Source organism: Simochromis diagramma, unplaced genomic scaffold, assembly GCF_900408965.1.
Source record: "Simochromis diagramma unplaced genomic scaffold, fSimDia1.1 OVJJ01000304.1, whole genome shotgun sequence".
In the NCBI taxonomy this organism is placed as follows: domain Eukaryota; kingdom Metazoa; phylum Chordata; class Actinopteri; order Cichliformes; family Cichlidae; genus Simochromis; species Simochromis diagramma.
Window position 1 is genome coordinate 6,970,632 of NW_024387030.1, and position 21,077 is coordinate 6,991,708.

At 38.5% G+C, this 21,077-nt stretch overlaps 2 protein-coding genes across 2 annotated transcripts; both read left to right on the plus strand.

Annotated features, from left to right (window-relative positions):
* Positions 1–808: 808 nt before the first annotated feature.
* nkx2.9 (NK2 transcription factor related, locus 9 (Drosophila)) lies at positions 809–2,671 on the plus strand. Its single transcript, XM_040042930.1, has 2 exons — positions 809–1,330; positions 1,573–2,671. Exons 1-2 carry the CDS (start codon positions 1,171–1,173, stop codon positions 2,145–2,147), a joined length of 735 nt encoding a protein of 244 aa, XP_039898864.1. The 5' UTR covers positions 809–1,170; the 3' UTR covers positions 2,148–2,671.
* Positions 2,672–10,961: 8,290 nt separating this feature from the next.
* Positions 10,962–14,060, plus strand: nkx2.1 (NK2 homeobox 1). The gene is made up of 2 exons (XM_040042614.1): positions 10,962–12,194; positions 12,804–14,060. Exons 1-2 carry the CDS (start codon positions 11,828–11,830, stop codon positions 13,478–13,480), a joined length of 1,044 nt encoding a protein of 347 aa, XP_039898548.1. The 5' UTR covers positions 10,962–11,827; the 3' UTR covers positions 13,481–14,060.
* The last annotated feature ends 7,017 nt before the right edge of the window (positions 14,061–21,077 follow it).

The window sequence follows — 21,077 nt, forward strand, 5'->3', positions numbered from 1 at the left end:
GTCTCGGACGCGGGGCTACATTTTCCCCCTTTGTTCCCCTTCTCTGGTTGGCATGTATTTGTGTTCCCCCTCGTCCGACCACCCAGGACGACTGGGAAGGCATGTCCACCACTACTCTCCTCCTCGGCCCTCGTGCACCTTGGTGAAGTGGCTGAGGGTGGATATCAATATCAGTTACTAGAAGTAGGGAGGAGGAAAAGCACCCCCACCACCACCACCACCAACATCGTGTTGACATGAGACTGGATTCACGCTTTGCAATTAATGTGCTTTATAGGCTAGCACAAGGGTAACAAATTGACCAACCACTGCAGCAATTTATCAGAAAATCCCCCAGGCTTATTTTCGTGTTAAAGTTAGGTAAAAATCTGCTGTTGGGTTACAGTTATCGCTATTATATTAGCAGTTCTAAACACGATAAAATACAAATACCTTAAAAAAATATTTGTCAATAATATAACACCCTTATTTCAAATCATATCTTCCAAACCAAGTTTTAACATTTCTGTTTGCCCAAAAATTAAACATGATAATAAATCATCTAGTCCAAAAAGGACGTTTCGGAAAAAAGTCTGGAAATCCTCCGCCGTCCATAAACGTCAAGACTTCTCACGCCTGCAATTAATACGCCCATTAGAGGCGTATTAGTTAAACCAACTGGCAGGCATCACGCTAATTGCTCACTTTGTATGCAAATATTGGACACGTTGTTTGGGCAAAAAAGGGGGAGGAGGGGGGCGAGGTGTAGGAGAGAGAGGGGGGGTGTGGGGGGGATGGGACGGGCTCTGTTGTCAGTTGCCACCCAAGATGTGATTCAGCTCCAACAATTACCATTATCTGTTTCCCAGTTTGACGATACGGGACGAATCGGTAATGATGACGAGTGTTTCCTTCGCTCATTCTTGAAGCTCTGAGGATTTTTTTCTCAGTTCACACCTAACCATCATTGGGTGTCAGCACTCGAGCTATTCAGGTACTCAGCAGAGGAGGAGGCTATTTATAAGCGAGCCCCTTGTGTTTGCAGCTTATGAAGTGCTGTTTGTGTAAATACGGAGGCCAGCGCGCACACTGGTGTTTGGACAGTGCGTGAAGTGGACTTTTTTGATAGATTTGGTTTGAGTGCTTGCTTCTTATCGGCCAGAACAAACCCAGAGTGCATGCAAGGAAAGGATGGCTGCACCGACCAAGTTCAGTTTTTCCGTAAGGAGCATCCTGGATTTGCCTGAGCAGGATGCGGATGCAGCAAAGCGGTCTTCCCCGATTTACTCTTCTTGCTCTTCCAGCTCACCCTACAGCTCATGGATCGACTGCGAGCGGAGCCTTTGCATGTGTAAGTGGGCGTTTAAAGCCATGACAGATGGGTGATAATGAATTTTAAAAGCAACCAGCATTTAAAAACAAGGGCGGAAAAAACTAAGACTACCCTGAAATGTTTTAACAATTTGCTTTCTCAAAAATGATAGATAGATAGATAGATAGATAGATAGATAGATAGATAGATAGATAGATAGATAGATAGACACATCAGTTTAAACAATGCTTATTCTAACTTGCTGGTTTTTTTTTCTACAGCTTCTGACGATTGCAATTTCGAGGCCTCTCCTGACTCAACTAAGCCCGATGACCCGTCCCTCGATTCAGAGCCTGAGCAGAGCAAGAAGAGCAAGAAACGCCGCGTTTTGTTCTCCAAGGCCCAGACCCTTGAGCTGGAAAGGCGCTTCCGCCAGCAGCGCTACCTGTCGGGTCCGGAGAGAGAACAGCTGGCACGGCTGCTGAGCCTGACTCCAACCCAGGTGAAGATCTGGTTTCAGAACCACCGCTACAAGATGAAGCGAGGTCGAGCAGAAGGAGCACTGCAGGACGTAGAAATCCCGCAGCCGCCGGTGTTGCGCAGAGTCGTTGTTCCGATCCTGGTCCGAGACGGGAAACCCTTTCACACATGCTTACTTGACTCTGAGAAATTTGGGTGTTTACCTCCGTCATCTCAGCCGGTGCCCTTCCCTTTAGCTTACACATCTCTTCAGCATCCATCCCCCGTTGCTCTTCCTCCAAGGTACCACCGACACTTTCCGGCAGTGGCGGCGGCCTCCAGCTTCGCCTGGAGAGACTTTTGGAGTGATTCGGTTCATCTTAATTCTTTCAAGTAAAGGTCTCGTTTAACTCATTTAGAACGGCATCAAATGTTTTCTGAATGTTTTGTAAATGTTCGAGCAACTTAAACGTTTAGATTTTTTTTCTATAGAACGAATTATATTTTGCACATTTTTCTTACGCACGTATGCGGAAATTTTAAATGTTGTTTTCTCTTACATGGCTTATTGCTGTAGCCTTTAGATTTTTAATTACCGAGGTGTATTCGTGTGATTTTTAAGCCTTTTTAAATGTAATATTTACATAAATGACTTGATAATTGAGTTCCAGTAGCTGCATTAGGCGGTAGAAGAGGATAGGAGAATAGGGGCAAAGCCGCTATATAAGTATGAAGGGAGAATATGCCATTTGTTGGTTTTAAGGATACTTTTTTAAAGATTTAACTGTCTTTCTGTGAACAAAATTATTAATAAAATTCTTCATATTTTGTATATTTTGACAATGTAATGTGCTTTCTTTCTTTCTTTCTTTCTTTCTTTTTTTATGTGTTGGCCCCAAAAGCGTGTACCCTGTGCATGCATTTCTAAAGACTAAGCTAAAGATAAAAGGTTTTCGTTTTCCTACAAAAGGTTTTGTGTAAAGATTTATGTGAAGTTCTAAAATAAAAACAACCTTAAAAGAAAAAAAGATTATTGTTTTTTATCTAAAAAAATGTAGCAGGTCTTGACAGAGGCCCCAGGGAGCTTTTATAATGTTAAAAACGAATTTTGCACCCAAAAGCTGAGCAAACATCACATCTGAACAGACTAGGTTTGGCATAAGAATAGCCAGTAAACATTAAGGCCTGTCCCTCTACAGCACGCTGTTGTTGTCTGGGACTAAGAGCTGCTTTTCCCTTATACAATTAACTTTTGTTATTCTGAGGAAAGTGGTCTTAATATAGCTATTAACTTTATCTGGAAATCTTGGTGTGTGTGTGTGTGTGTGTGTGTGTGTGTGTGTGTGTGTGTGTGTGTGTGTGTGTGTGTGTGTGTGTGTGTGATTATGATGATGATGTGATTTTTGAGGGGCATAGCAGTAACTGAAGGCAAATCATCAACCCTTTTTCACTTCTCATACAGAAATGTAATATTATTTATTCCACAATTGAACTGTTCTAATTTACAAATGATTTAAAAAGGCAAAATGAGCTCTTACTGTTGTTTTCTAGTATAAACACAACAAATTTGGGTTTTTGTGTGTCTGCATTCAGGCAACAGTTTAAACCAATCCTCGAGAGTAATACAAAAACATTCACTACAATGTTACTTGTAATATTATAGCTCTTCCTAAATATAATACATACGTGACTATTTTTTAACATTGCTGTGCCACCTCAAGAAAGCAGGTCCACTCATGCTTATCTTGAAAAATATGCCTCAGTGTTTAAAATCATGTCAGTTTTTCATCAGTGATGAGGGGGGTCTTCTGCTTTCACGCCCCCTATAATGTTGTTTGCTCGTCCTGTGACCCTGCAGCCCATCGTCACTGTCACCTGGCCCTTTGTCCGCATCACTGGGGCCACCTTGTATCACATATGGAGGGGACTGGCCGAACCCCTCAGCTCGCTGCATCTCTCCTTAAATGCTCTTTTTGTTTGGGTGTCTCTCTGTGAATGGACCATTGTCCCTCATCCAAAAGGGACCGAGACAAAATCTTTAGTGTTTCAATTCCCGTGATGTTTAATCAGTCCCTGCGACAAATTTATGAGGTTTAACTGCACAATGGTGTTTTAAAGCATCTTGGGGTTTAAGGGTGACAAAGACAGGCTTTTTAGAGGTTGCCATTGGTTTTTTAAGTTGGTCAGAAGAATTGCCTGAAAAGGATGGGCAGGCTAATACATACCCATCCTATAGTTTTACTCACTGGCCTGCACTGGGGCCCCTCCAGGAAAGTTATAAGGAGCTATAAGGTCCATGCTAAGGCCACATGGAGGAGTTTTAAATTGTTGTAAAGATGCTCACCAAATATTGCCACCTTTTCAAACTGTTTTTTAAAAATGTAAAATCTTATATTTATTTGTAGAGAAAACATTAAGACCAAACATTTTAACCCCAAACCGGCCTTTACGGTTATTTTGCAAACATCAGCTAGATGATATTTTGCTTGCTTTCTATACTACAAACCTACAAATCAAAGTCAAAAACGTTCTTCTTGTTTTTTCTTTCATTATTGTGTTATGGAAAGCTGTTCGCCTTTCTTTTTTCTCTTGTCTGAATCTGCAAGCATCACACCTCTTAGGCCTCCACACATAACTGGCCATCGGGCATACTGGGCAATTGCCCGGTGGGCCTATGATGATTTTTCATTTTTATGGGCCGATGTTTTTTGTTTGAAAGGTGGTGGACTGGCCAACTGGTCATGATCGACTCTGGCCTGGGCAAATTACAGCCGATGAGGTCGAACTTTAAAGTTCCGTATTGAGATGAAAATGAATGCGATTAGACTTTATTTAATATTAATTTCTAGTATCAGCTGATGTTTGCTGGAGCCACAGCTGTAAAAGCTGCTGGTCATGATATCGGTTTGGATATGTGGTGAGAGGGAAACATGAAGATGAAACCAGGGGATGTCCTTACTGAATCATCAGAGCTGAACAGGTGATGGAGAAACAGGTTTACCTTTTAGGTGACATGAATGAGTTGACGGGAAGTTATGAACTGTTTCTGAGAGATAAATAACACCAGGATCCTTTTCTAAGTAGCTGACAGCTGGTAACTGTGCAGGGGCGGATCTAGCAAAGTTTTGCCAGGGGGCCAGGTAGGGCATTAACAGGGAAAGGGGGTCACAATGAAATACCTTTCTTTCTTATTCTCATTTAAAATGTCTAGCTTTTAATAAATGATTATCTGAATCTTACAACCAAAATGTTAATCTTAAATGTATAAAAATCCATTATTGTATATAGTAACTATTAAATCTAATATACACCCTAAGCCATAGTACTTTTTCCTTTGGGAAGGTATCATCTGTGCAATCTGCAATTCTGTTGAAGAAAGATGTTGAATCTATTTAATTATTGTAAAAAAAAAAAAGAGAGAAAAAACCAAAAAAAAAAGGTTTCTGTGCATTTGTTTTACAAATGCATTAAATTAAAGTCTATTACGTTGATTAAGCATCATGAGGCGGAGGGTGCGGAGTGGTTCCTTTATTTTGTTGTTTAATATTTCTGCTAAATACTGTTTAAAATACCAGAATCGGGAGGATGCCGTAAGTTTAAGTTTATTAGATTGATACATATATACCAACAAGACAGTGTACATCACTGTTTTCATTCAAAGGCTTTATGGCTTTTCCTATAATACCCGGTGGGCTCAAAATGCCCAGGCTGATTTTTTGTCCCAGTCCTGCCCTGCCTCCACACAAAACTCATAAATTAGTTTCACTGTTGCTCCTCTTCTGGTTTATTGTGTTCTTCATGCAAGAATATATTGACTTCTGAGTTTGCTTTGCTGTAGTTTAGCTATTTTGTTTTTTAGAATGGAGTAACATCAAGGTTTAGCAGTCAGCCCTCCCAGCGGTCTCAGTGTTTTGCCCCTAGCTTTTGAGCATGCCTTTACCTCCGAGTGGGGCACCATCTTCTAATGTGCTTTGTTCACCCCTTTGAGCAAAAAAATAATTTGAGCAGATATACATGTAAGGCTTTTCTCACTCAACACTACATAAAGTGAGAAAAGCATTACATCAGCATGTCCACTATGTTTAAATCCTTTTACATCTGAAAGACTAATGTAAAGTTATATTTTAAGCAGGAGTAAAATAAGTAAATGAAAAAGAGAGCATTAGCTTATTTCTACAGTGGCTATCACCTCCTGGTTTGCACTTAGCTGACGGGGGTTTTTCTGTGTGGAGTCTACATTTTTATCTGGTGCCTGCATGGGATCTCTCCGGGTACTCCAGCCTCCCCCCTCAGTCCTAAAAATGCAGGCTAGACTGATGTAGCCTATATCCTGGGTGTACCTCACCCTTCGCCCAGTGACAGCAGGGATAGGCTCTAGCTGTTATTGCTACAACCAATGACAAATATAAATAATTGCAGTCAAAGCTGAAAAAGTCCCTAAAGATTATTGATATTAGCATATCGATAATGTTCCTCTTACTTTATAATGAAAGACTTTTGGTTAAACGGTAAATGAAACATTTGATAATCACGTTATCAGCTATGATAAAAATACAGTCATGTTTAGTCCTGAAACATGCGAGATGGCATGGATTACAGAAATTCAATAATAACTAAGATATATCCTGATTTAAATCAATAAACCAGATCAACGATCATTTAATTGTAATAAACTGGATAACACATCAGTACCACAGAATTTAATGGTATTTGAGGCTGAGAAGTTTTTGAGATGCTTATCTGTAAGAATACTGTATTCAAAAGATACTCAAGTCCAATATAAAGTAGAAGTAAAGGAATATCCTCTTAATCCTCCCAGTATCAAAATTAATACAGAAGATTTATTATTACTTTATTATTACACCTTTAGTCATTTTAATGTTCAGTGTAACTAACTCACAGATTATAAGTATAGTATTTTTTTCTCTGAAGTAGAAAGGTGAAGTCCAATAACATGACTCAAGTGAAGTAGTGCTACATTTAAGTACTTAAAGAAATGTGAATGTAGTTTTACAGCTAATATGATCTGATGATGATACTCATAATGTTGGAAATAAGAATGGATTAGTAGGTGCATCAAATACTGAGTCATCAGGTGGGAACGACCCTTCTTTGATCCTTTGTTGATAAGCTCAGGACATAAGAGGGTTCAGTTGCTCTTCATGGTATTCACAGTGCACCTTCCTCAGTTCCACATGCCACCATTTTCGCCTTTGCGTTTAGTCCAGATTGTATCTAATGGCAAGGATTTGATTGCTTGTTGGAGGAAGTAACTCAACAAACAGATGTGGCAACAACACTTCTACACTGAAAATATTGGTCTTTCAGGTTTTGAGGGTCATGACCAACCTCACTTTGTTGCATTTAAATTCTGCTGGGAGACATGAGATCCCTTATTGCAGTTTGCTATACCCACTGTGAGAATTTGGGTATTGTGTAATGATCGGACTTTCCAGCACTTTTTCATAGGTGATTTAATACTAAACCAAAACTACCGCAGTTTGAGTTCTTTTCTAACATATACAGAAAAGCTAATTGTATTCTTTTTGGCCTGTTCAAACTATTCAGTTTCCTTATACTTTCATGTTTCTCTTGATGTTCACCATGATGTTTTTGTACTTCAGTCAGAGTCTGTGTATCACATATTAGACATTTTATAGTTTTATACTCCATACTGCACATTTAAAAAATAGACTGACTGATATAGGTTAGTGTGGCATATTTTAAAAAAAAAGATATATATATGTGTGTGTGTGTGTGTGTGTGTGTGTGTGTGTGTGTGTGTGTGTGTGTGTGTGTGTGTGTGTGTGTGTGTGTGTGTGTGTGTGTGTGTGTGTGTGTGTTTTTCTGTGGAAGGGCCAAAGAGTGAAAATATTTAGTTTAAATTTGAAAAGCTTTAGCGTTATATTACCCCCTCCTTGGGTAAAAGAGAAAATACACACAAATATGGTATAGAGTCATTCAATACATGTCACCATAGAGCAAGACAAACAAAAAGAAACTAAAATAAATACATCTATCAATAAATTACTCATGTCCAAATGCAGAAAGAGCTTCCTTAAGTTTTGCAAGTTTACACTGCATAATAATGTCTTTAGGGTTAAACAGCTCCCGTTGTCTTGTATTCATTTGGTCTCAATCTAAAATATACAGGCAGATATTTCTGTCTGTGCCACTTAAAATCCCATTCCATACCATACCATACCATACCATACCACTTTATTCATAAAGCACCTTTAAAAACAACAACAGGGCTGACCAAAGTTCTGTACAATAACACAAAACTTAAAAGACAAACACAGGCCAGAAGGTCTAGAAATGTAAAAACTTAGAAGTTAAACAATAAAGGAATAAATCAAAAAGTAACATAAGATCCAATAAAAGAACTACATCCAGATAAATAATGATAACCTGAAAAACGTCATTATATGAAATGTCTTCATTGCCCTACACCTCTACACCCATACAGATATAAGACTGTCTGATCAAATAACTGTTAGTGACTTTCAACAGATAATCCCAAAAGTCTAGTTTTAGTTAAAACACTAAAGAGCTTTCCTAGCTTGCCCCACTTGTGAATTTGTGTAATGGCATTATTTTTCATAACATTCATGTGGTGAGAATTATCATGTCCTCAAAATGAATCTGTGGGTATTTATCAATAAATTCCACGTGACTGCAATAATTTATTTGGGATATGCTGCTCATAAAGCATCAACCTCCAGATGGCGCAAGAACACACGGTATCATTTCGGAAACCCTCTCACTCCCTTCATGAAAGAAATCCACTAAAGGGTGATTTTCGTTGCTTTGATGGAGAGAGCCTCTGGACCGCTAGGGGTCGTGCTTCACTGGAAAAACACTGGTTTCACTTTTTGGAACTCAACTACTACGTTAGTTTGAAGCTGCTGATTGGATGCAGCAGTATGTCTGCCCCTAGTGGCATCATATTGGCTTCGTCTCGTGACGTCATGTTTCAGCATTTCCTCATAGGCTGTGTGACAGGGTCCAACAACACCTCTCATTTGAACCAAGTGGATTTTTCAACGTCTACAAAATAAATCTCAAAAATTCAGAATGACGTGAGCTGATTGGATAAATTATGAGGTGGGGAAATAAAGGGTTATTACTAATTAGTGACCTCCTGTAGTTCACAGTTGAAGCTGAAACAAGGAAATGACTCACGAGGTCGTCAGGACTTTCACGTGAAATGATGAAGCACACACATGCAGCCCACTTTTTCTCTCTATTTTTTCTTCTATCCTTCTATTTTAGGCTGTTTACGGGTACAAGGTGAATGAGATGTAGCTTAGTCAAGAAAACAAAAGTTGGAGTTTCGAAAGAAAAGAGTATTCAGGCAAGCCAAAGGCTGCAGGAGCAATAGCAGGTAGTTGCTGCACCTCTAATCTGACCACTTTGATAAAGCCAGAGTCAGCAGGTTTATCAGACAGGGTTAGTGTTTTGGCACAAGAACACTGTTGACATTTAACAAAGATAACTTTGTAAAGTGGCCTGAACGCTATGCTGGTTTTGAATACAACTTGCACTAATTTAATAACATGGTATTTATTATTTGTCGTATTATTTCAAGAGAGATAGATTTATTTTATGTATACTTGATAAATTGATGAAAACGCGAGTGTGGATGTTTTTGGAAATTAATTTGTAAAGTTCAGTATTTTTATATAACATTTAAACGTGGTGCATTTGTTATTTTCCTGCTGCTCTGGATATCTTTTAATGTAAAAGAAATTACGGGTTTAATTGATATTAACAACAGCAAGCAACTTCCTTTTTACTTTTTATCGTCCGCATTTTATTTTTCAAGGTCTGTAGTTGCTCTGTTGATTATATCATGCACCAATCAGTTCATAACTAACAACATGAAGCCTCAGTAACAAAGGCTCGGTAGCCTCATACCCGCCACTTCAAAGTGTCCTCATTATTGTGAGGAATTAGTCGGAACATTTGAACTAATTGCCACTAATTGGCCGTAATAACTGTGTGCCAGAACAAGAAAAAAGTACTGATTTAGATGATTAAGAATGTCTTGCGAAATTCCGTAATTAAGGAATGCATAAGCAAGATTTACCTTGGATGCAGAAAGATGCTGTAATTTTAATTGCCTGCGATTATGCACCCGCACCGCGGCTATCATCCGAACAATTTATTGCAGCTGTAACATTTAGTCTTGGACTATATGACAATATTGCTTCATTAAAGATTGGATTGGGTTGTTTTGGAATAGAATGGATTGAATTGTTTTGATATGTATATTGTGGGGGCTCCTTAAATTGGACTAGTGGGCTGTAAATAGAGCGCAGATTATCCTGCAAGGACATGCAGGCAGCCGTGAAATATTCACAAGCCAGGAAAATAGCAGAACTGGTGATTCCCGTGACAAACTGGCAGTGATCTGTATGCCACTGCAGGCTACACACTCACGGCGCTGACCCTAGCTCCCGTTTGGCAGGTCTTTGCCTTTACTGCGCCATTCTTACTATGACAAACAAGCAAATATTATATCATTTAATTAAAAAAAACCCAAAAACATTTAGAATCACAGCGGAGTGAAGGAGATCACAGCGCAACGGCCAAGCGGGGTTGCCACCAGAAGACGCTGTGTTTCCTTAATTCCTGTAGGTGAGATGGTTTGAGTCTGCAGGCGCAGACTTCTGCGGCATCTGGCACCTGACGTTAGACCGCCCCACAAGACCTCTACATTATCAGCTGTTTTATCTGTTTAATATGTGAACAGGCTCAAGGCATCCACAGACTGTGTAAGTAGAAGTTACTGCATCGATTTTAATTCGCCTATTTGTTTTGTTCGGTGTAATTTTATAAATTCGTGGGATTTGTAACCTATACGTAAGATATTGATTTATAGCTAAAATAATCCTAAATAATAATAATAATGATAATGATAGTATATATATATATATATATATATATATATATATATATATATATATATATATATATATATATATATATTGTTTGTGAAGAGGAGAATTCCACCTAAAAGTGAACTCAGAGGCACCAAAAGGCTTTTAAAAAATATTTTCTCATACAAACATACAAAATTTTACAAATGAGATATGATTGGGTTAAACGGTAATGCCTCCTTGAGCATTAAGGCAAGATGCTACTGAGGGCTACCTGGCGTTGTGCTGCAGGAGAGTAGCTATTTGAACGCCGTTAACTTCGCATGAGAGCCTCTCCTACTCCAGACTCAATTTTTTTCACTGGGTCTCTTAGACGAGTGTGTGCATCTGAATTTAGGTAATGCGCTCCTTGCGTCCAATGATATCAAAAGGAAAAAAAGAAAAAAACGAGGGGGGTTAATCATTTACGCAGCCACTTAACACGCGGATGTGTATTTATTTACTTATCAGTATCAGTCATTTTCCCTCCGCGCAAGTGCACTTTTGCATGTCTGAGTACGATAAGGCATAACACAAACAATCCTGCAATCACTGGAGGCCTCTCATGGCCATTAAAAGTCAGTAGTTCAACTGAGGAGTGGTTCTCCAACTCTCAAGTCCATATAGGCCTCCTTTCATCAAGAGGCCCTCGTAAACATCACTACAGTTAATAAAGTGTATTGTGGTCACTGCAATCTCAAGGTGCAGCCACGTGTTCATCAGCAACATCAACAAGTCCCAAACTCCACACATGCAGCAGCTGCAGCGTGCTCGGACACCGCTTGCAGTCTCGGGGATGAACATTTATGATCATGTACGGTGCTTATGTTATTGTTAGTGGGAGGGGAGCACATGTCTTGTAAATGAAATTACGCTCGACGAAAGGAGGCTAGAGCTGTTTTGTATTGTTGGCGATGCCCCGCCTCTGATGGTAGCCTTAAACCTGGCACCCAGCTAAAACAAACCAAAGCCAGCACCGAGCTCCCACTCAATCCAATTAAGGCGGACTTGAGGCGCTCTCTTACGTGTTCATCTACCAGGATCGACGTTGAGACAACAGGAAGCAGAGGGGCTTTGGCCAAAAAAAAAAAAAAAAAAGGCAGAAGGAGAGATTGCCTTGCCTTCTAATTTCTCCCTCTCCAGCCCCAGAACAATGTCGATGAGCCCTAAGCATACGACTCCTTTTTCTGTTTCCGATATCTTGAGTCCCCTTGAGGAGAGCTATAAGAAAGTAAGTATGGAGAATAACAACTTGGGGGCACCTCTCACTTCTTACCGGCAGCCGCAAGTCTCACAGGCGGCGATGCAGCAGCACCACATGGGCCATAATGGGACTGTGTCTGCGGCTTACCACATGACTGCGGCAGGTGTTTCTCAGCTGTCACACACGGCCATGGGGGGCTACTGTAACGGCAACCTGGGCAACATGGGCGACCTGCCGTCTTACCAAGACGGCATGAGGGGCAGCGCCACGGCAACCGGCTGGTACGGAGCCAACCCAGATCCGCGTTTTTCCACCAGTGAGTATCCTGCACCTGTTCTTTGACTCCAGCTTGGAGTTATCACAGTCCGCATTGAGCTGAAATCCAGATTTTTGCGGATGTTTCGCGGTGCTGTGTTTTAGGAGTTGCAGTACAGTTTTTATAATCTTTACGTTTTTCGGCACAAAATTGGCATTTTTCAAGTTTCGGTACTTTAGATGTTATCATTAAGGAGGGGCAGAAATCGCGCAAATATTCAAGTTTTTAATCCAGAGATTTCAATATTTGTAAAGATTCTCACGACAGAAAAATAATGGAACAGTTTTCCTTCAGGGCTTTCACACTCATCCAGCAGTAACAGCTTTGCTGTCATTTATGAGCGGCACCTTAAATTTGGTCGATGTAGTTTATGAACACGCTTTCACTTTGACACTTTTGAGTTTTAGGTGTTGTAAATAAAGGTGTCTGCTTCTTTGAGACCCGTGAAGATTTATAAAAAGCTGATAATTGAGTAACATTGTTGATTTTGCATCTGCAAATGATATTTGTCCATACTAAATTTTCTCTCCATATAAATGTCTCTATGTAACACGAGAATATAACTTTTAAAAAAAATTGAATTTAATTACAATTATTTTCCCCCCTCAGTTTCCCGCTTCATGGGCTCATCGTCCGGGATGAACATGGGCAGCATGGGCAGTCTCAGTTCCCTGGCAGACGTGGGTAAAGGCATGGGCTCTCTGTCAACCACACCGAGGAGAAAGAGGCGAGTGCTGTTCTCCCAGGCGCAGGTGTATGAGCTGGAGCGACGCTTCAAGCAGCAGAAATACCTGTCGGCGCCGGAGAGGGAACACCTGGCAAGTATGATCCACCTCACCCCGACCCAGGTGAAAATCTGGTTCCAGAATCACCGGTATAAAATGAAGAGGCAGGCAAAAGACAAAGCCTCCCAGCAGCAGATGCAGCAGGAGAGCGGCTCCTGCCAACAACAGCAGCAGCAGTCACCTCGGAGAGTAGCTGTGCCGGTGCTGGTAAAGGATGGGAAGCCGTGCCAAGGCAGCGGCCACACGCCCACATCCTCCGCTCAGACGCACCACCAGCAAGGGGGCAATGTCATGATTATGTCTAACAACACGTCCGGCCTCGGCCAGCATCAGAGCCAGCAGGTGGGAAGCACAGGTCACTCTCCAGACTTGGCGCAGCACTCCTCCAGTCCGCCCTCACTTCAGAGCCAAGTGGCCGGCCTCTCCCACCTCAACTCCCCCGGCGCAGAGTACGGCTCGGCCTTGCAGTGTTCAGCCCTGTTATACGGCAGGACATGGTGACAAGAGGCGCCGGCTATGAATTAAATCTAATTTTAAAAAAGAAAAGACATTTTTATGTTAATGCTCGGCAAGTTTCACTGTAAATGTGCGCACTTGAACAAGAACCGAGTGAAACCGACGCAGCTCTTCTTGAATTTTTTCTCCTCCCCATTTCGAAAGGAAGTGTGACTCTTGTGGAAGAAACACTTGTTCACAAACTGCGGATGTAAAAGTCTTGGGATTTATTTATGTAAATTATATTGACACAAAGGAAGAATCAGCAGTCAAATAGGCCCCATAGTTGGGATAACTAAACCCGAAACAGAGACGCAGATAGACTGCAGGACTGCTGGGTGCTCTTAAATTTCCCTCCTCAAACACAAATGTGATGACTCTGATTCATAATAGAATTTAATGTAAGCCGTAGATCTAGCTTGTATATTTCAGTAAAAGGTTTGAATTTTAGCTATTTGTTGTACAAAGTTTTTGACGCTATTGCCGGTTTGTTGTCGTTTCACTGGTATTTGTACGTTTTATTTCTTTGTAACTTATATAGATATTTGACTTACAGCAAAACAGTCCTATTAATAAATTATGGAACCCAAACAGTTAAACTTTGTTGTGAAATTAAATAATTATTTAGGTAAAGACAACAAAACAGCAGGGTTATTATTATTATTATTATTATTATTATTATTATTATTATTATTAGTTTTTTGCAGATAAAATGCAAGAAAGAATAAGCAACTAGAAGTTTTCAAAATACGTTCAGATTTGTCAGAACGTGGAAAAAAATAACTAAATGCCACATTAGTTCTGACATGACAGTAAATACTGGGGCCTATTTCACCCCCCACCCCCTGTTTTTTCTCCTGCTAAATCACATACCTCGCAGGCTTATCGTTTCATGGCTGCAACTCACACAAGCATACCCTGCAGAGTAAACTGAGCCTTTTATGTGCTTTTTTCTTTTCTCTTTCTGTATGTGTGTTTTCTCTCGGCGTGAGTCAGAAAGGTAAGGTACCTCGACTCCCAACATCAAACACAAACGCTGCTCAAAGGGCAGCTTATCGATGAAATCCCTCGCCAAACAGCGCCGTATTCTTCTCAAAAGAGTCGTGAGGTGAACTGTTGGCGCGGGGCTATCAGAAGGTTCATCAATAATCAATCCGGGAATTGAAAGGAAACAGGCTGTTTGTGTCGGGCATTAAAAACAAACCTGCCTCCACACAGATATTTATATATGTTAAATATTAGACTGTAGATTTTTTTTTTAACCCTGTGGGATGTTTGACACTTGGAGATATCTTTATTTTCAAAATAAAGAACGCAAGCTGTAATTTATTTTCCTTTAGTTGTAGGGTTCGGTAAATAAAAGGTATAATAATCATTAGAGACTATTCTCCTGCCACCTAACAGAGATATAGGTCTTAAACAGTAAACAATGTGGTAGCTAAGCGACGGGGTTAATGATGGGCGATTTTCGGTTATGGCTTGACCAGGGTAAGTTGTTTTCAAATCAGCGCTGTCATGTGTCATAAAGCTATAATTTCAGAGCCTTTCAGTCAGGATACGTAATGAAAATAATTTATCTTTAAAGCTTTTTTTTTTTAATCCTCCAGCTTCTTGGCTTCTACTGGCTTTCATTTCTGATGCTGCCTGAAATAAGTGAGGGTTTAAAGCATACACTTTAATAAAACTTCTCTGGATGTTTATCCGTTGTCTTGAGATAATTGATCTTTACTCCACATGGTCCAACCAAAGTAATTTTTCCTTCCATTTGCCTATCTGACTTTTCCGGTCCTGCTGCACTTTTAATTCCTGAAATTTTATTAATTATATGGAAACTTCTTTATTTCTAGACCGGAATGTACTCAACTATTCACATACTACTGTTTTTCAAAGTCACCCAGCTTTATTTGACGCCCGAGGTGACCATTATGTTTTGGGGGTTTTTTTTGTTTTGTATTTTTTAATATTCTCTATTTTTTCTGATACTTACCGTATGCATTGGTGGCCAAAGTACATGCGGCTCATATAGTACAGTTAGAAGCCTTAGTCCACAACTGGACCACAAGTTGATTATATGACTTTTGCATAAGTCCCATTTTAGCACAAATTCTGCAAAACACTCAGAGAACTGGGGCTCAGCAGTGCTTTTTGCTTAATGGGGGCTAATGTTAATACAAATACAAGAACATTAACTGATTTTCTACAACTTTATATTTAAAATCCAAAAACATATTCAGTCAGTATTATCGTATAAAAAATGTGATGTTCAAAAAAATTAGGCACTAAACTCACGTCCGTCTCCTTTCCAAGCACGCAGTAGGTCTTTCCCTTGAAGCCAGAGAAAGATGCAGTTTAAGGGCACCAGGCAGCCCCTAGAAAAGCAATTTTAGAGACTTTAAGTGAAATCTTACCAGCATCAGAAACTATCTTCTATTAGGTATTTTGCAGAGCAGGTTTTGTTCGGGAGAGAAGTGAGAACTTTGGGATTACATTAACATGTCTTTGGCGCGGTGTGTGGTCTTTGTGTGCAGCTTGTAGCTGTTGAGAATGACTTGTTGGAAACGTGTGTGCTCTCATCGCTCTCTTTTGTAGAAACCCACAGTGCAACTTCTCAAGTCTTCCTGCCTTTATTGTGGGCTGTCTTCACGAACCCCAGGCAATTAGTCTCTAATCTCAAGGTAATCATATTTGAGTTAGTGACTAGCTGCTGAATTTCATTCACCCAGGGACCCAGTGTATCAGTAGTACGTAGTCAATACTCAATTTAAAGTTGAGGAGGACAAAATGTATATATATGTATGTATATATATATATATATATATATATATATATATATATATATATATATATATATATATATATATATATATATATATATATATATATATATATATATATATATAGCTTCAGAAATGAAATAAAAGCGGGGGCTGGGGTCTCTTTAACTTTTATTTTAATTTTCCCTCAAAATGTATAAAGTGTGGATTTCTTTTCAGAGCACATTAAGCATTTTATTAGATTCTTTTTATTAAACCCAACAAATATCGACATCGCGGTAAAGAGACAGCCTAACAGCTAACTAGATACAGTGAGCTTTGCAGGGCAGTTATCAGTAGCTTGGGGTTTTTTTGTTTTGTTTTTTTAATTTGTTCTAAAACTACAACTTACAAAACAGTTTTCAAAAGTTTTTTTTATATTGGGAAAAATTCAAATAAGAGTAATGCTCACGTAGATTACCAATTAATATTAACAGACCTGCAATCATTAAACAAAAACTAGTGAGTCGTTGGTGATTTTGTTCACTGGTGTGTGATTCCTGACATACATTGCTGCTGAGTATGTGACGATGGCGTGGCCTATTCTCCACAGTAAGAAGTGCTCCAATAATTATTTGAATTTCACATAAACAAATAATAATAATAATAATAATAATAATAATAATAATAATAATATGCTAAGTAAGTGTTTGTAGTGCGTTTAATTGCTTTTCTTCTGATTTAGATGTTAATGATGACACGGGTGCTGTCCACGGTGCTGAAAAGAATACGTCAATGGGAAAATGAAAAATGAGCACAAAGTCTGCATTTATTACATAAGATATACTCAAAAAAAGCATTTTCATATTAGTCGTTGTATAATCTTATAAATCTATATGTATATATGAAAACTGTGTTCTTTTTAAATACAGCCACTCTCGTTCTTCTTTCTTAAGTTCCTAAACATTTCATTGCAGCAGGCCCAAGCATTCATGAGGATTACAAATAGGACAATTACACAGCAAATGCAATCACCCCCCTTGGTAAATGTTATTGTGAGCTAGCAGCAAAAATCTTTAATTGTGCTACGTTTATCTGCTTCTTCGAGCCATTGTGCAAAGAGCGCAAACGAGGGTCATTTGCGAACTGAAATACTTTGCATGCAAAGCGGAACACAAGATGCTGTAATACTTGACCTTTCAGCATAATTGTTGAAGGCATGAAATGCAGCATTCAGAGCTCGCTGAGTGGAGTCTTTCTTTATCCCTCCCTCTGATGAACAAAGCGCATTTTATATATCTTCGGTGTTGTCTTTGTTTCTTTTGAGAAAAATTTCCCTGAGACTGGCTGCAATTTATCTTCATTTTAATAATACTGCTTGGGTAAAAAAAAAAAAAAAAAAAAAAAAAAAAAAAAAAAACCGAAAGAAAGAAAGAAAGAAAAAAAGAAAAAGAAAAGAAAACGGCACAAATCACACGACTTTTCAATTCAATACTTAATGGACTTCATGCACAACCCAAAAACCGACGAAACTTGTAAATAGATGTTCTCGTATATTTTTGCACGAGTAAAAAAAGAAGTCTGTAAATTAATCATGTTTGGCAGCTTGGGTTCAACATATTCCTCAAGGACAATTAAGGCAGAGAATTTTGCAGATGGTTAAGTCGCATTTCTCATGTTGGACGTTGTCGTGGTGCCACTGTAAAATTTCAAGAAGTAACTTTGTTCGAAACTCTCAATGCAAAAAGGATTAAAAAAAAAAAGATTAAAGTGAGCTCTCTAGAGTTTCATAATTTAATTGATTAATCTATATAAAACAATCAAAATCGCAATTAAAAACATTCCCTAAAGTGATCAACAAAAATTCATCTCTCCTTTGGAATTATTAAAGTAAGTAAAAGAAAAAGTCCCAGGTATGTTATGCTATTTACAGTAGGGTGCAGAATTTCTAAATACTAATAAATTTGTATGCAAAATTCTGTATTTGGATTAGACATGACACTGAAACATTTAGATTTATATTTCACTTGTTCCTGATCATTTTGTAATAACATCAAAATAAGTAAAGCACTCTAAATTGTCTGGAAAAAACTTATTCAGAGTTCTTGCATAAGAGATTTCTGCTAAATCAACACCAGGCTCTTAGGTTTTGTAGATTTAACATGTTTTTTTCATTAGAGGTAATTGATTGTAAGGAGAGTGTCATCTGCATAGATGTTAAAGTCACCGTCAAAAAGAGTGTCAGTTTTGATTTTTTTTAATTGTTTGTTTTTATACTGTTTGGTTTGGTTTTTCTAAATGAAACAACATGAGGATGGGGTCTATAAAAAGGGGGGTGCAGATTAGCAATCATCTTATATTAAGAAATCTAAAGGGGAGTGCTGGCCTCTGCACCTCCATTGCCAGAGTAGGACAAGAGGTTGAAAAATTAGTTCTATACAAATTTGATTTTAGAAATGTAAACAAATTTTAGGCTGCTTAAAATCAAAATACACACACCAACATATTGAAACCTCCCAAAACAGAAGCTTCATGTGGTCACGTGCCATTTTTTATGCTGGTAGTGGTTGCCACAAATTATGTTCGTTTAGATAATTTTATAAAATATTGAATTTGTTGTTGTTCTTGCTTTACAGAAAGCAAATAAATCATTTTAAAAACTGACACAGAGTAGGACTTAGAAACTGTAATTTGTTCTGATTTCTAGGCTTGCACAGACAATTTGTAAAGTAAAAGGGAAACAGTGATACTGCATATTTTTCTTTGTCAGAGTTGGATGATATCAACCAGTTCTGGCCACAGAAAACCTGAATGCCCAAACTGAGCAACGGTGAAAGAGAATTTCTAATAAAGCTACAAATGCATGTTTAATAGATGATACATATTCAGTTTGCCCAGATAAAAGGAAAGCATTTTATTTCACGATTGTTCTTGAAAATATTAGAAATTAAATCTAACCTCTGTGTACTTACTTATTTCTAACTTGTTATTTAGACAGGAATGCATACTCACAACTTATTTATGTAGATTCACACTGAGGACATCCTACAAGCCAAAGGTTAAACTTGAAATCAGAAACAAACACCAACAAACTAAATGTTATAAAATAGCAGGTGGTTAAGTTTCTTATATTATTGATAGTTTTAAAGTGAAAGGAAAATCTGTTACAAAAATGAAATCTTAGTTATGTGCAATAACACGGTTATATCTGCGGTTGGAGGGCAGGCAGTGGGTGTCACATGTTAACCGTAGGCTCTCTTCTTCTAAACTAATGAAATCATTTTCTACCTGTATCCATAGAAGACCCAGTTCGGCTTAAGTTCAAGATACATTAGGAGTTCTTAATGTAAGTAGCCATAAAATTAGAATAGACTTGGGGTAGAAAAAGAATAATAAATAATAGGCTAAGGATTTTGGGCTGTAGAAATTGGCATTATGAGTAGCACTGGACACCAGGATCTAGTTGGATTTAACTTAAACAGTGGACATTATACCTTGTATTCAGTGACCATGTTTAGAAGCAGTGTCACCTGATTTCCATTCTCTTGTTACATGATGACATAACATGTAAACCGGGATATTATGGAACCCCCTAAATATTGATAAAAATGTATTGATAAAATAAAACACTTTTTTTTTTTTGCTTAACCGACTTTGCTGATACTTTTTAAGCTACTTTACTTTATTAACTAGTAAACTTTATTCTGTGTCTTAACTTTTGTATTGCCATTACAGCACTTAATTTTCTTATTTATTGTAAGCTATTTTGTTGTACAGTGCTTTGTGACTGCTTGTTTGTGAAAAGCAGTTTATAAAACGCGTACTACAAATATTTAATACTAATGCTCTTATTTAATTACTTAATATTGTACAAACTTGGGAAAAAAACATTCACAGCATATTTTTACACATTTGCACTTCAGACACTTAGAAACAAAAAAAAAAAGAAATGTTTTGATCAGTCTTTATACTTTAAAACAATAAATTGTTAATTTTCTTTAAACTTTAAGTTTTGTAGACATTCCCCACCTTTCCACCGCTAAAAAAATACCTATTTACAAGTACTGTTAAAATCTTTCGAACTATATTTTGGCCATGGTCCTTAGTTCCCCTGTCCTTCAGAATAGGCCCTAGCCTGCTTTCATGGGTCTGTATGAGCTTATTTCAGGAGAGGATCTTATAAACACTGCAAGGCTACTGCCATCCTTTGTGACCTGAGTGGGTATAGTTTTTTTTTAATCCAAAAGACAAAATGAGCAGGTTCATATCCAAGCATCATAAACCAACCCAGTTTTGTATGGCACAATACATGAATTGTTTCATCAACTCTCCATACCTTCAAAACTACTCTACTTGTGTGTTTGTCCAAAAGTAACAATCTGAAATATGTTTCTTTTGTGCACTCACCCAACGCCACATAAATGTAAACATACTTTTGACATTTGACAGAAATGTGGATAAGAATAAGGCTGGATTGAGACTTAAGTCTCTGTGTGGAAGGTCCTCATCAGGATAGAAATTCAAGTAAACGAGTGAGCTGGTGTGCGCGCCCACGCTGTGTGTGCTCCTGTTAAACATGCCAATTAAATGAGACCAGACTAAAGCGGAGTTGTCATGTCTGTGTACAGTACCAGCAGGAGTCCTTTAGAAACCAACGAGCCATCACTAACCCCGTTAACACCAGACCCTCCAGACCGACCCGGGTGCCGCTGCTCGCTCTATAGGCCTGCAGCAATAACTTCTCCATTTAATGAAGGTTTGAATAGTCCAAGGCTGTCCCTTTCAAATAGTGAGACCTAAAGTGAATTTAAATTGATTTGCATGCTATAAATATGAGAGCACTTATGAAT

Coding starts and splice junctions, on each gene's coding strand:
- nkx2.9 (XM_040042930.1), top strand. CDS start 1,171: ATGGCTGCACCGACCAAGTTCAGTTTTTCCGTAAGGAGCATCCTGGAT. Junction 1,331..1,572: donor CGAGCGGAGCCTTTGCATGT/GTAAGTGGGCGT, acceptor TTTTTTCTACAG/CTTCTGACGATTGCAATTTC.
- nkx2.1 (XM_040042614.1), top strand. CDS start 11,828: ATGTCGATGAGCCCTAAGCATACGACTCCTTTTTCTGTTTCCGATATC. Junction 12,195..12,803: donor AGATCCGCGTTTTTCCACCA/GTGAGTATCCTG, acceptor TTCCCCCCTCAG/TTTCCCGCTTCATGGGCTCA.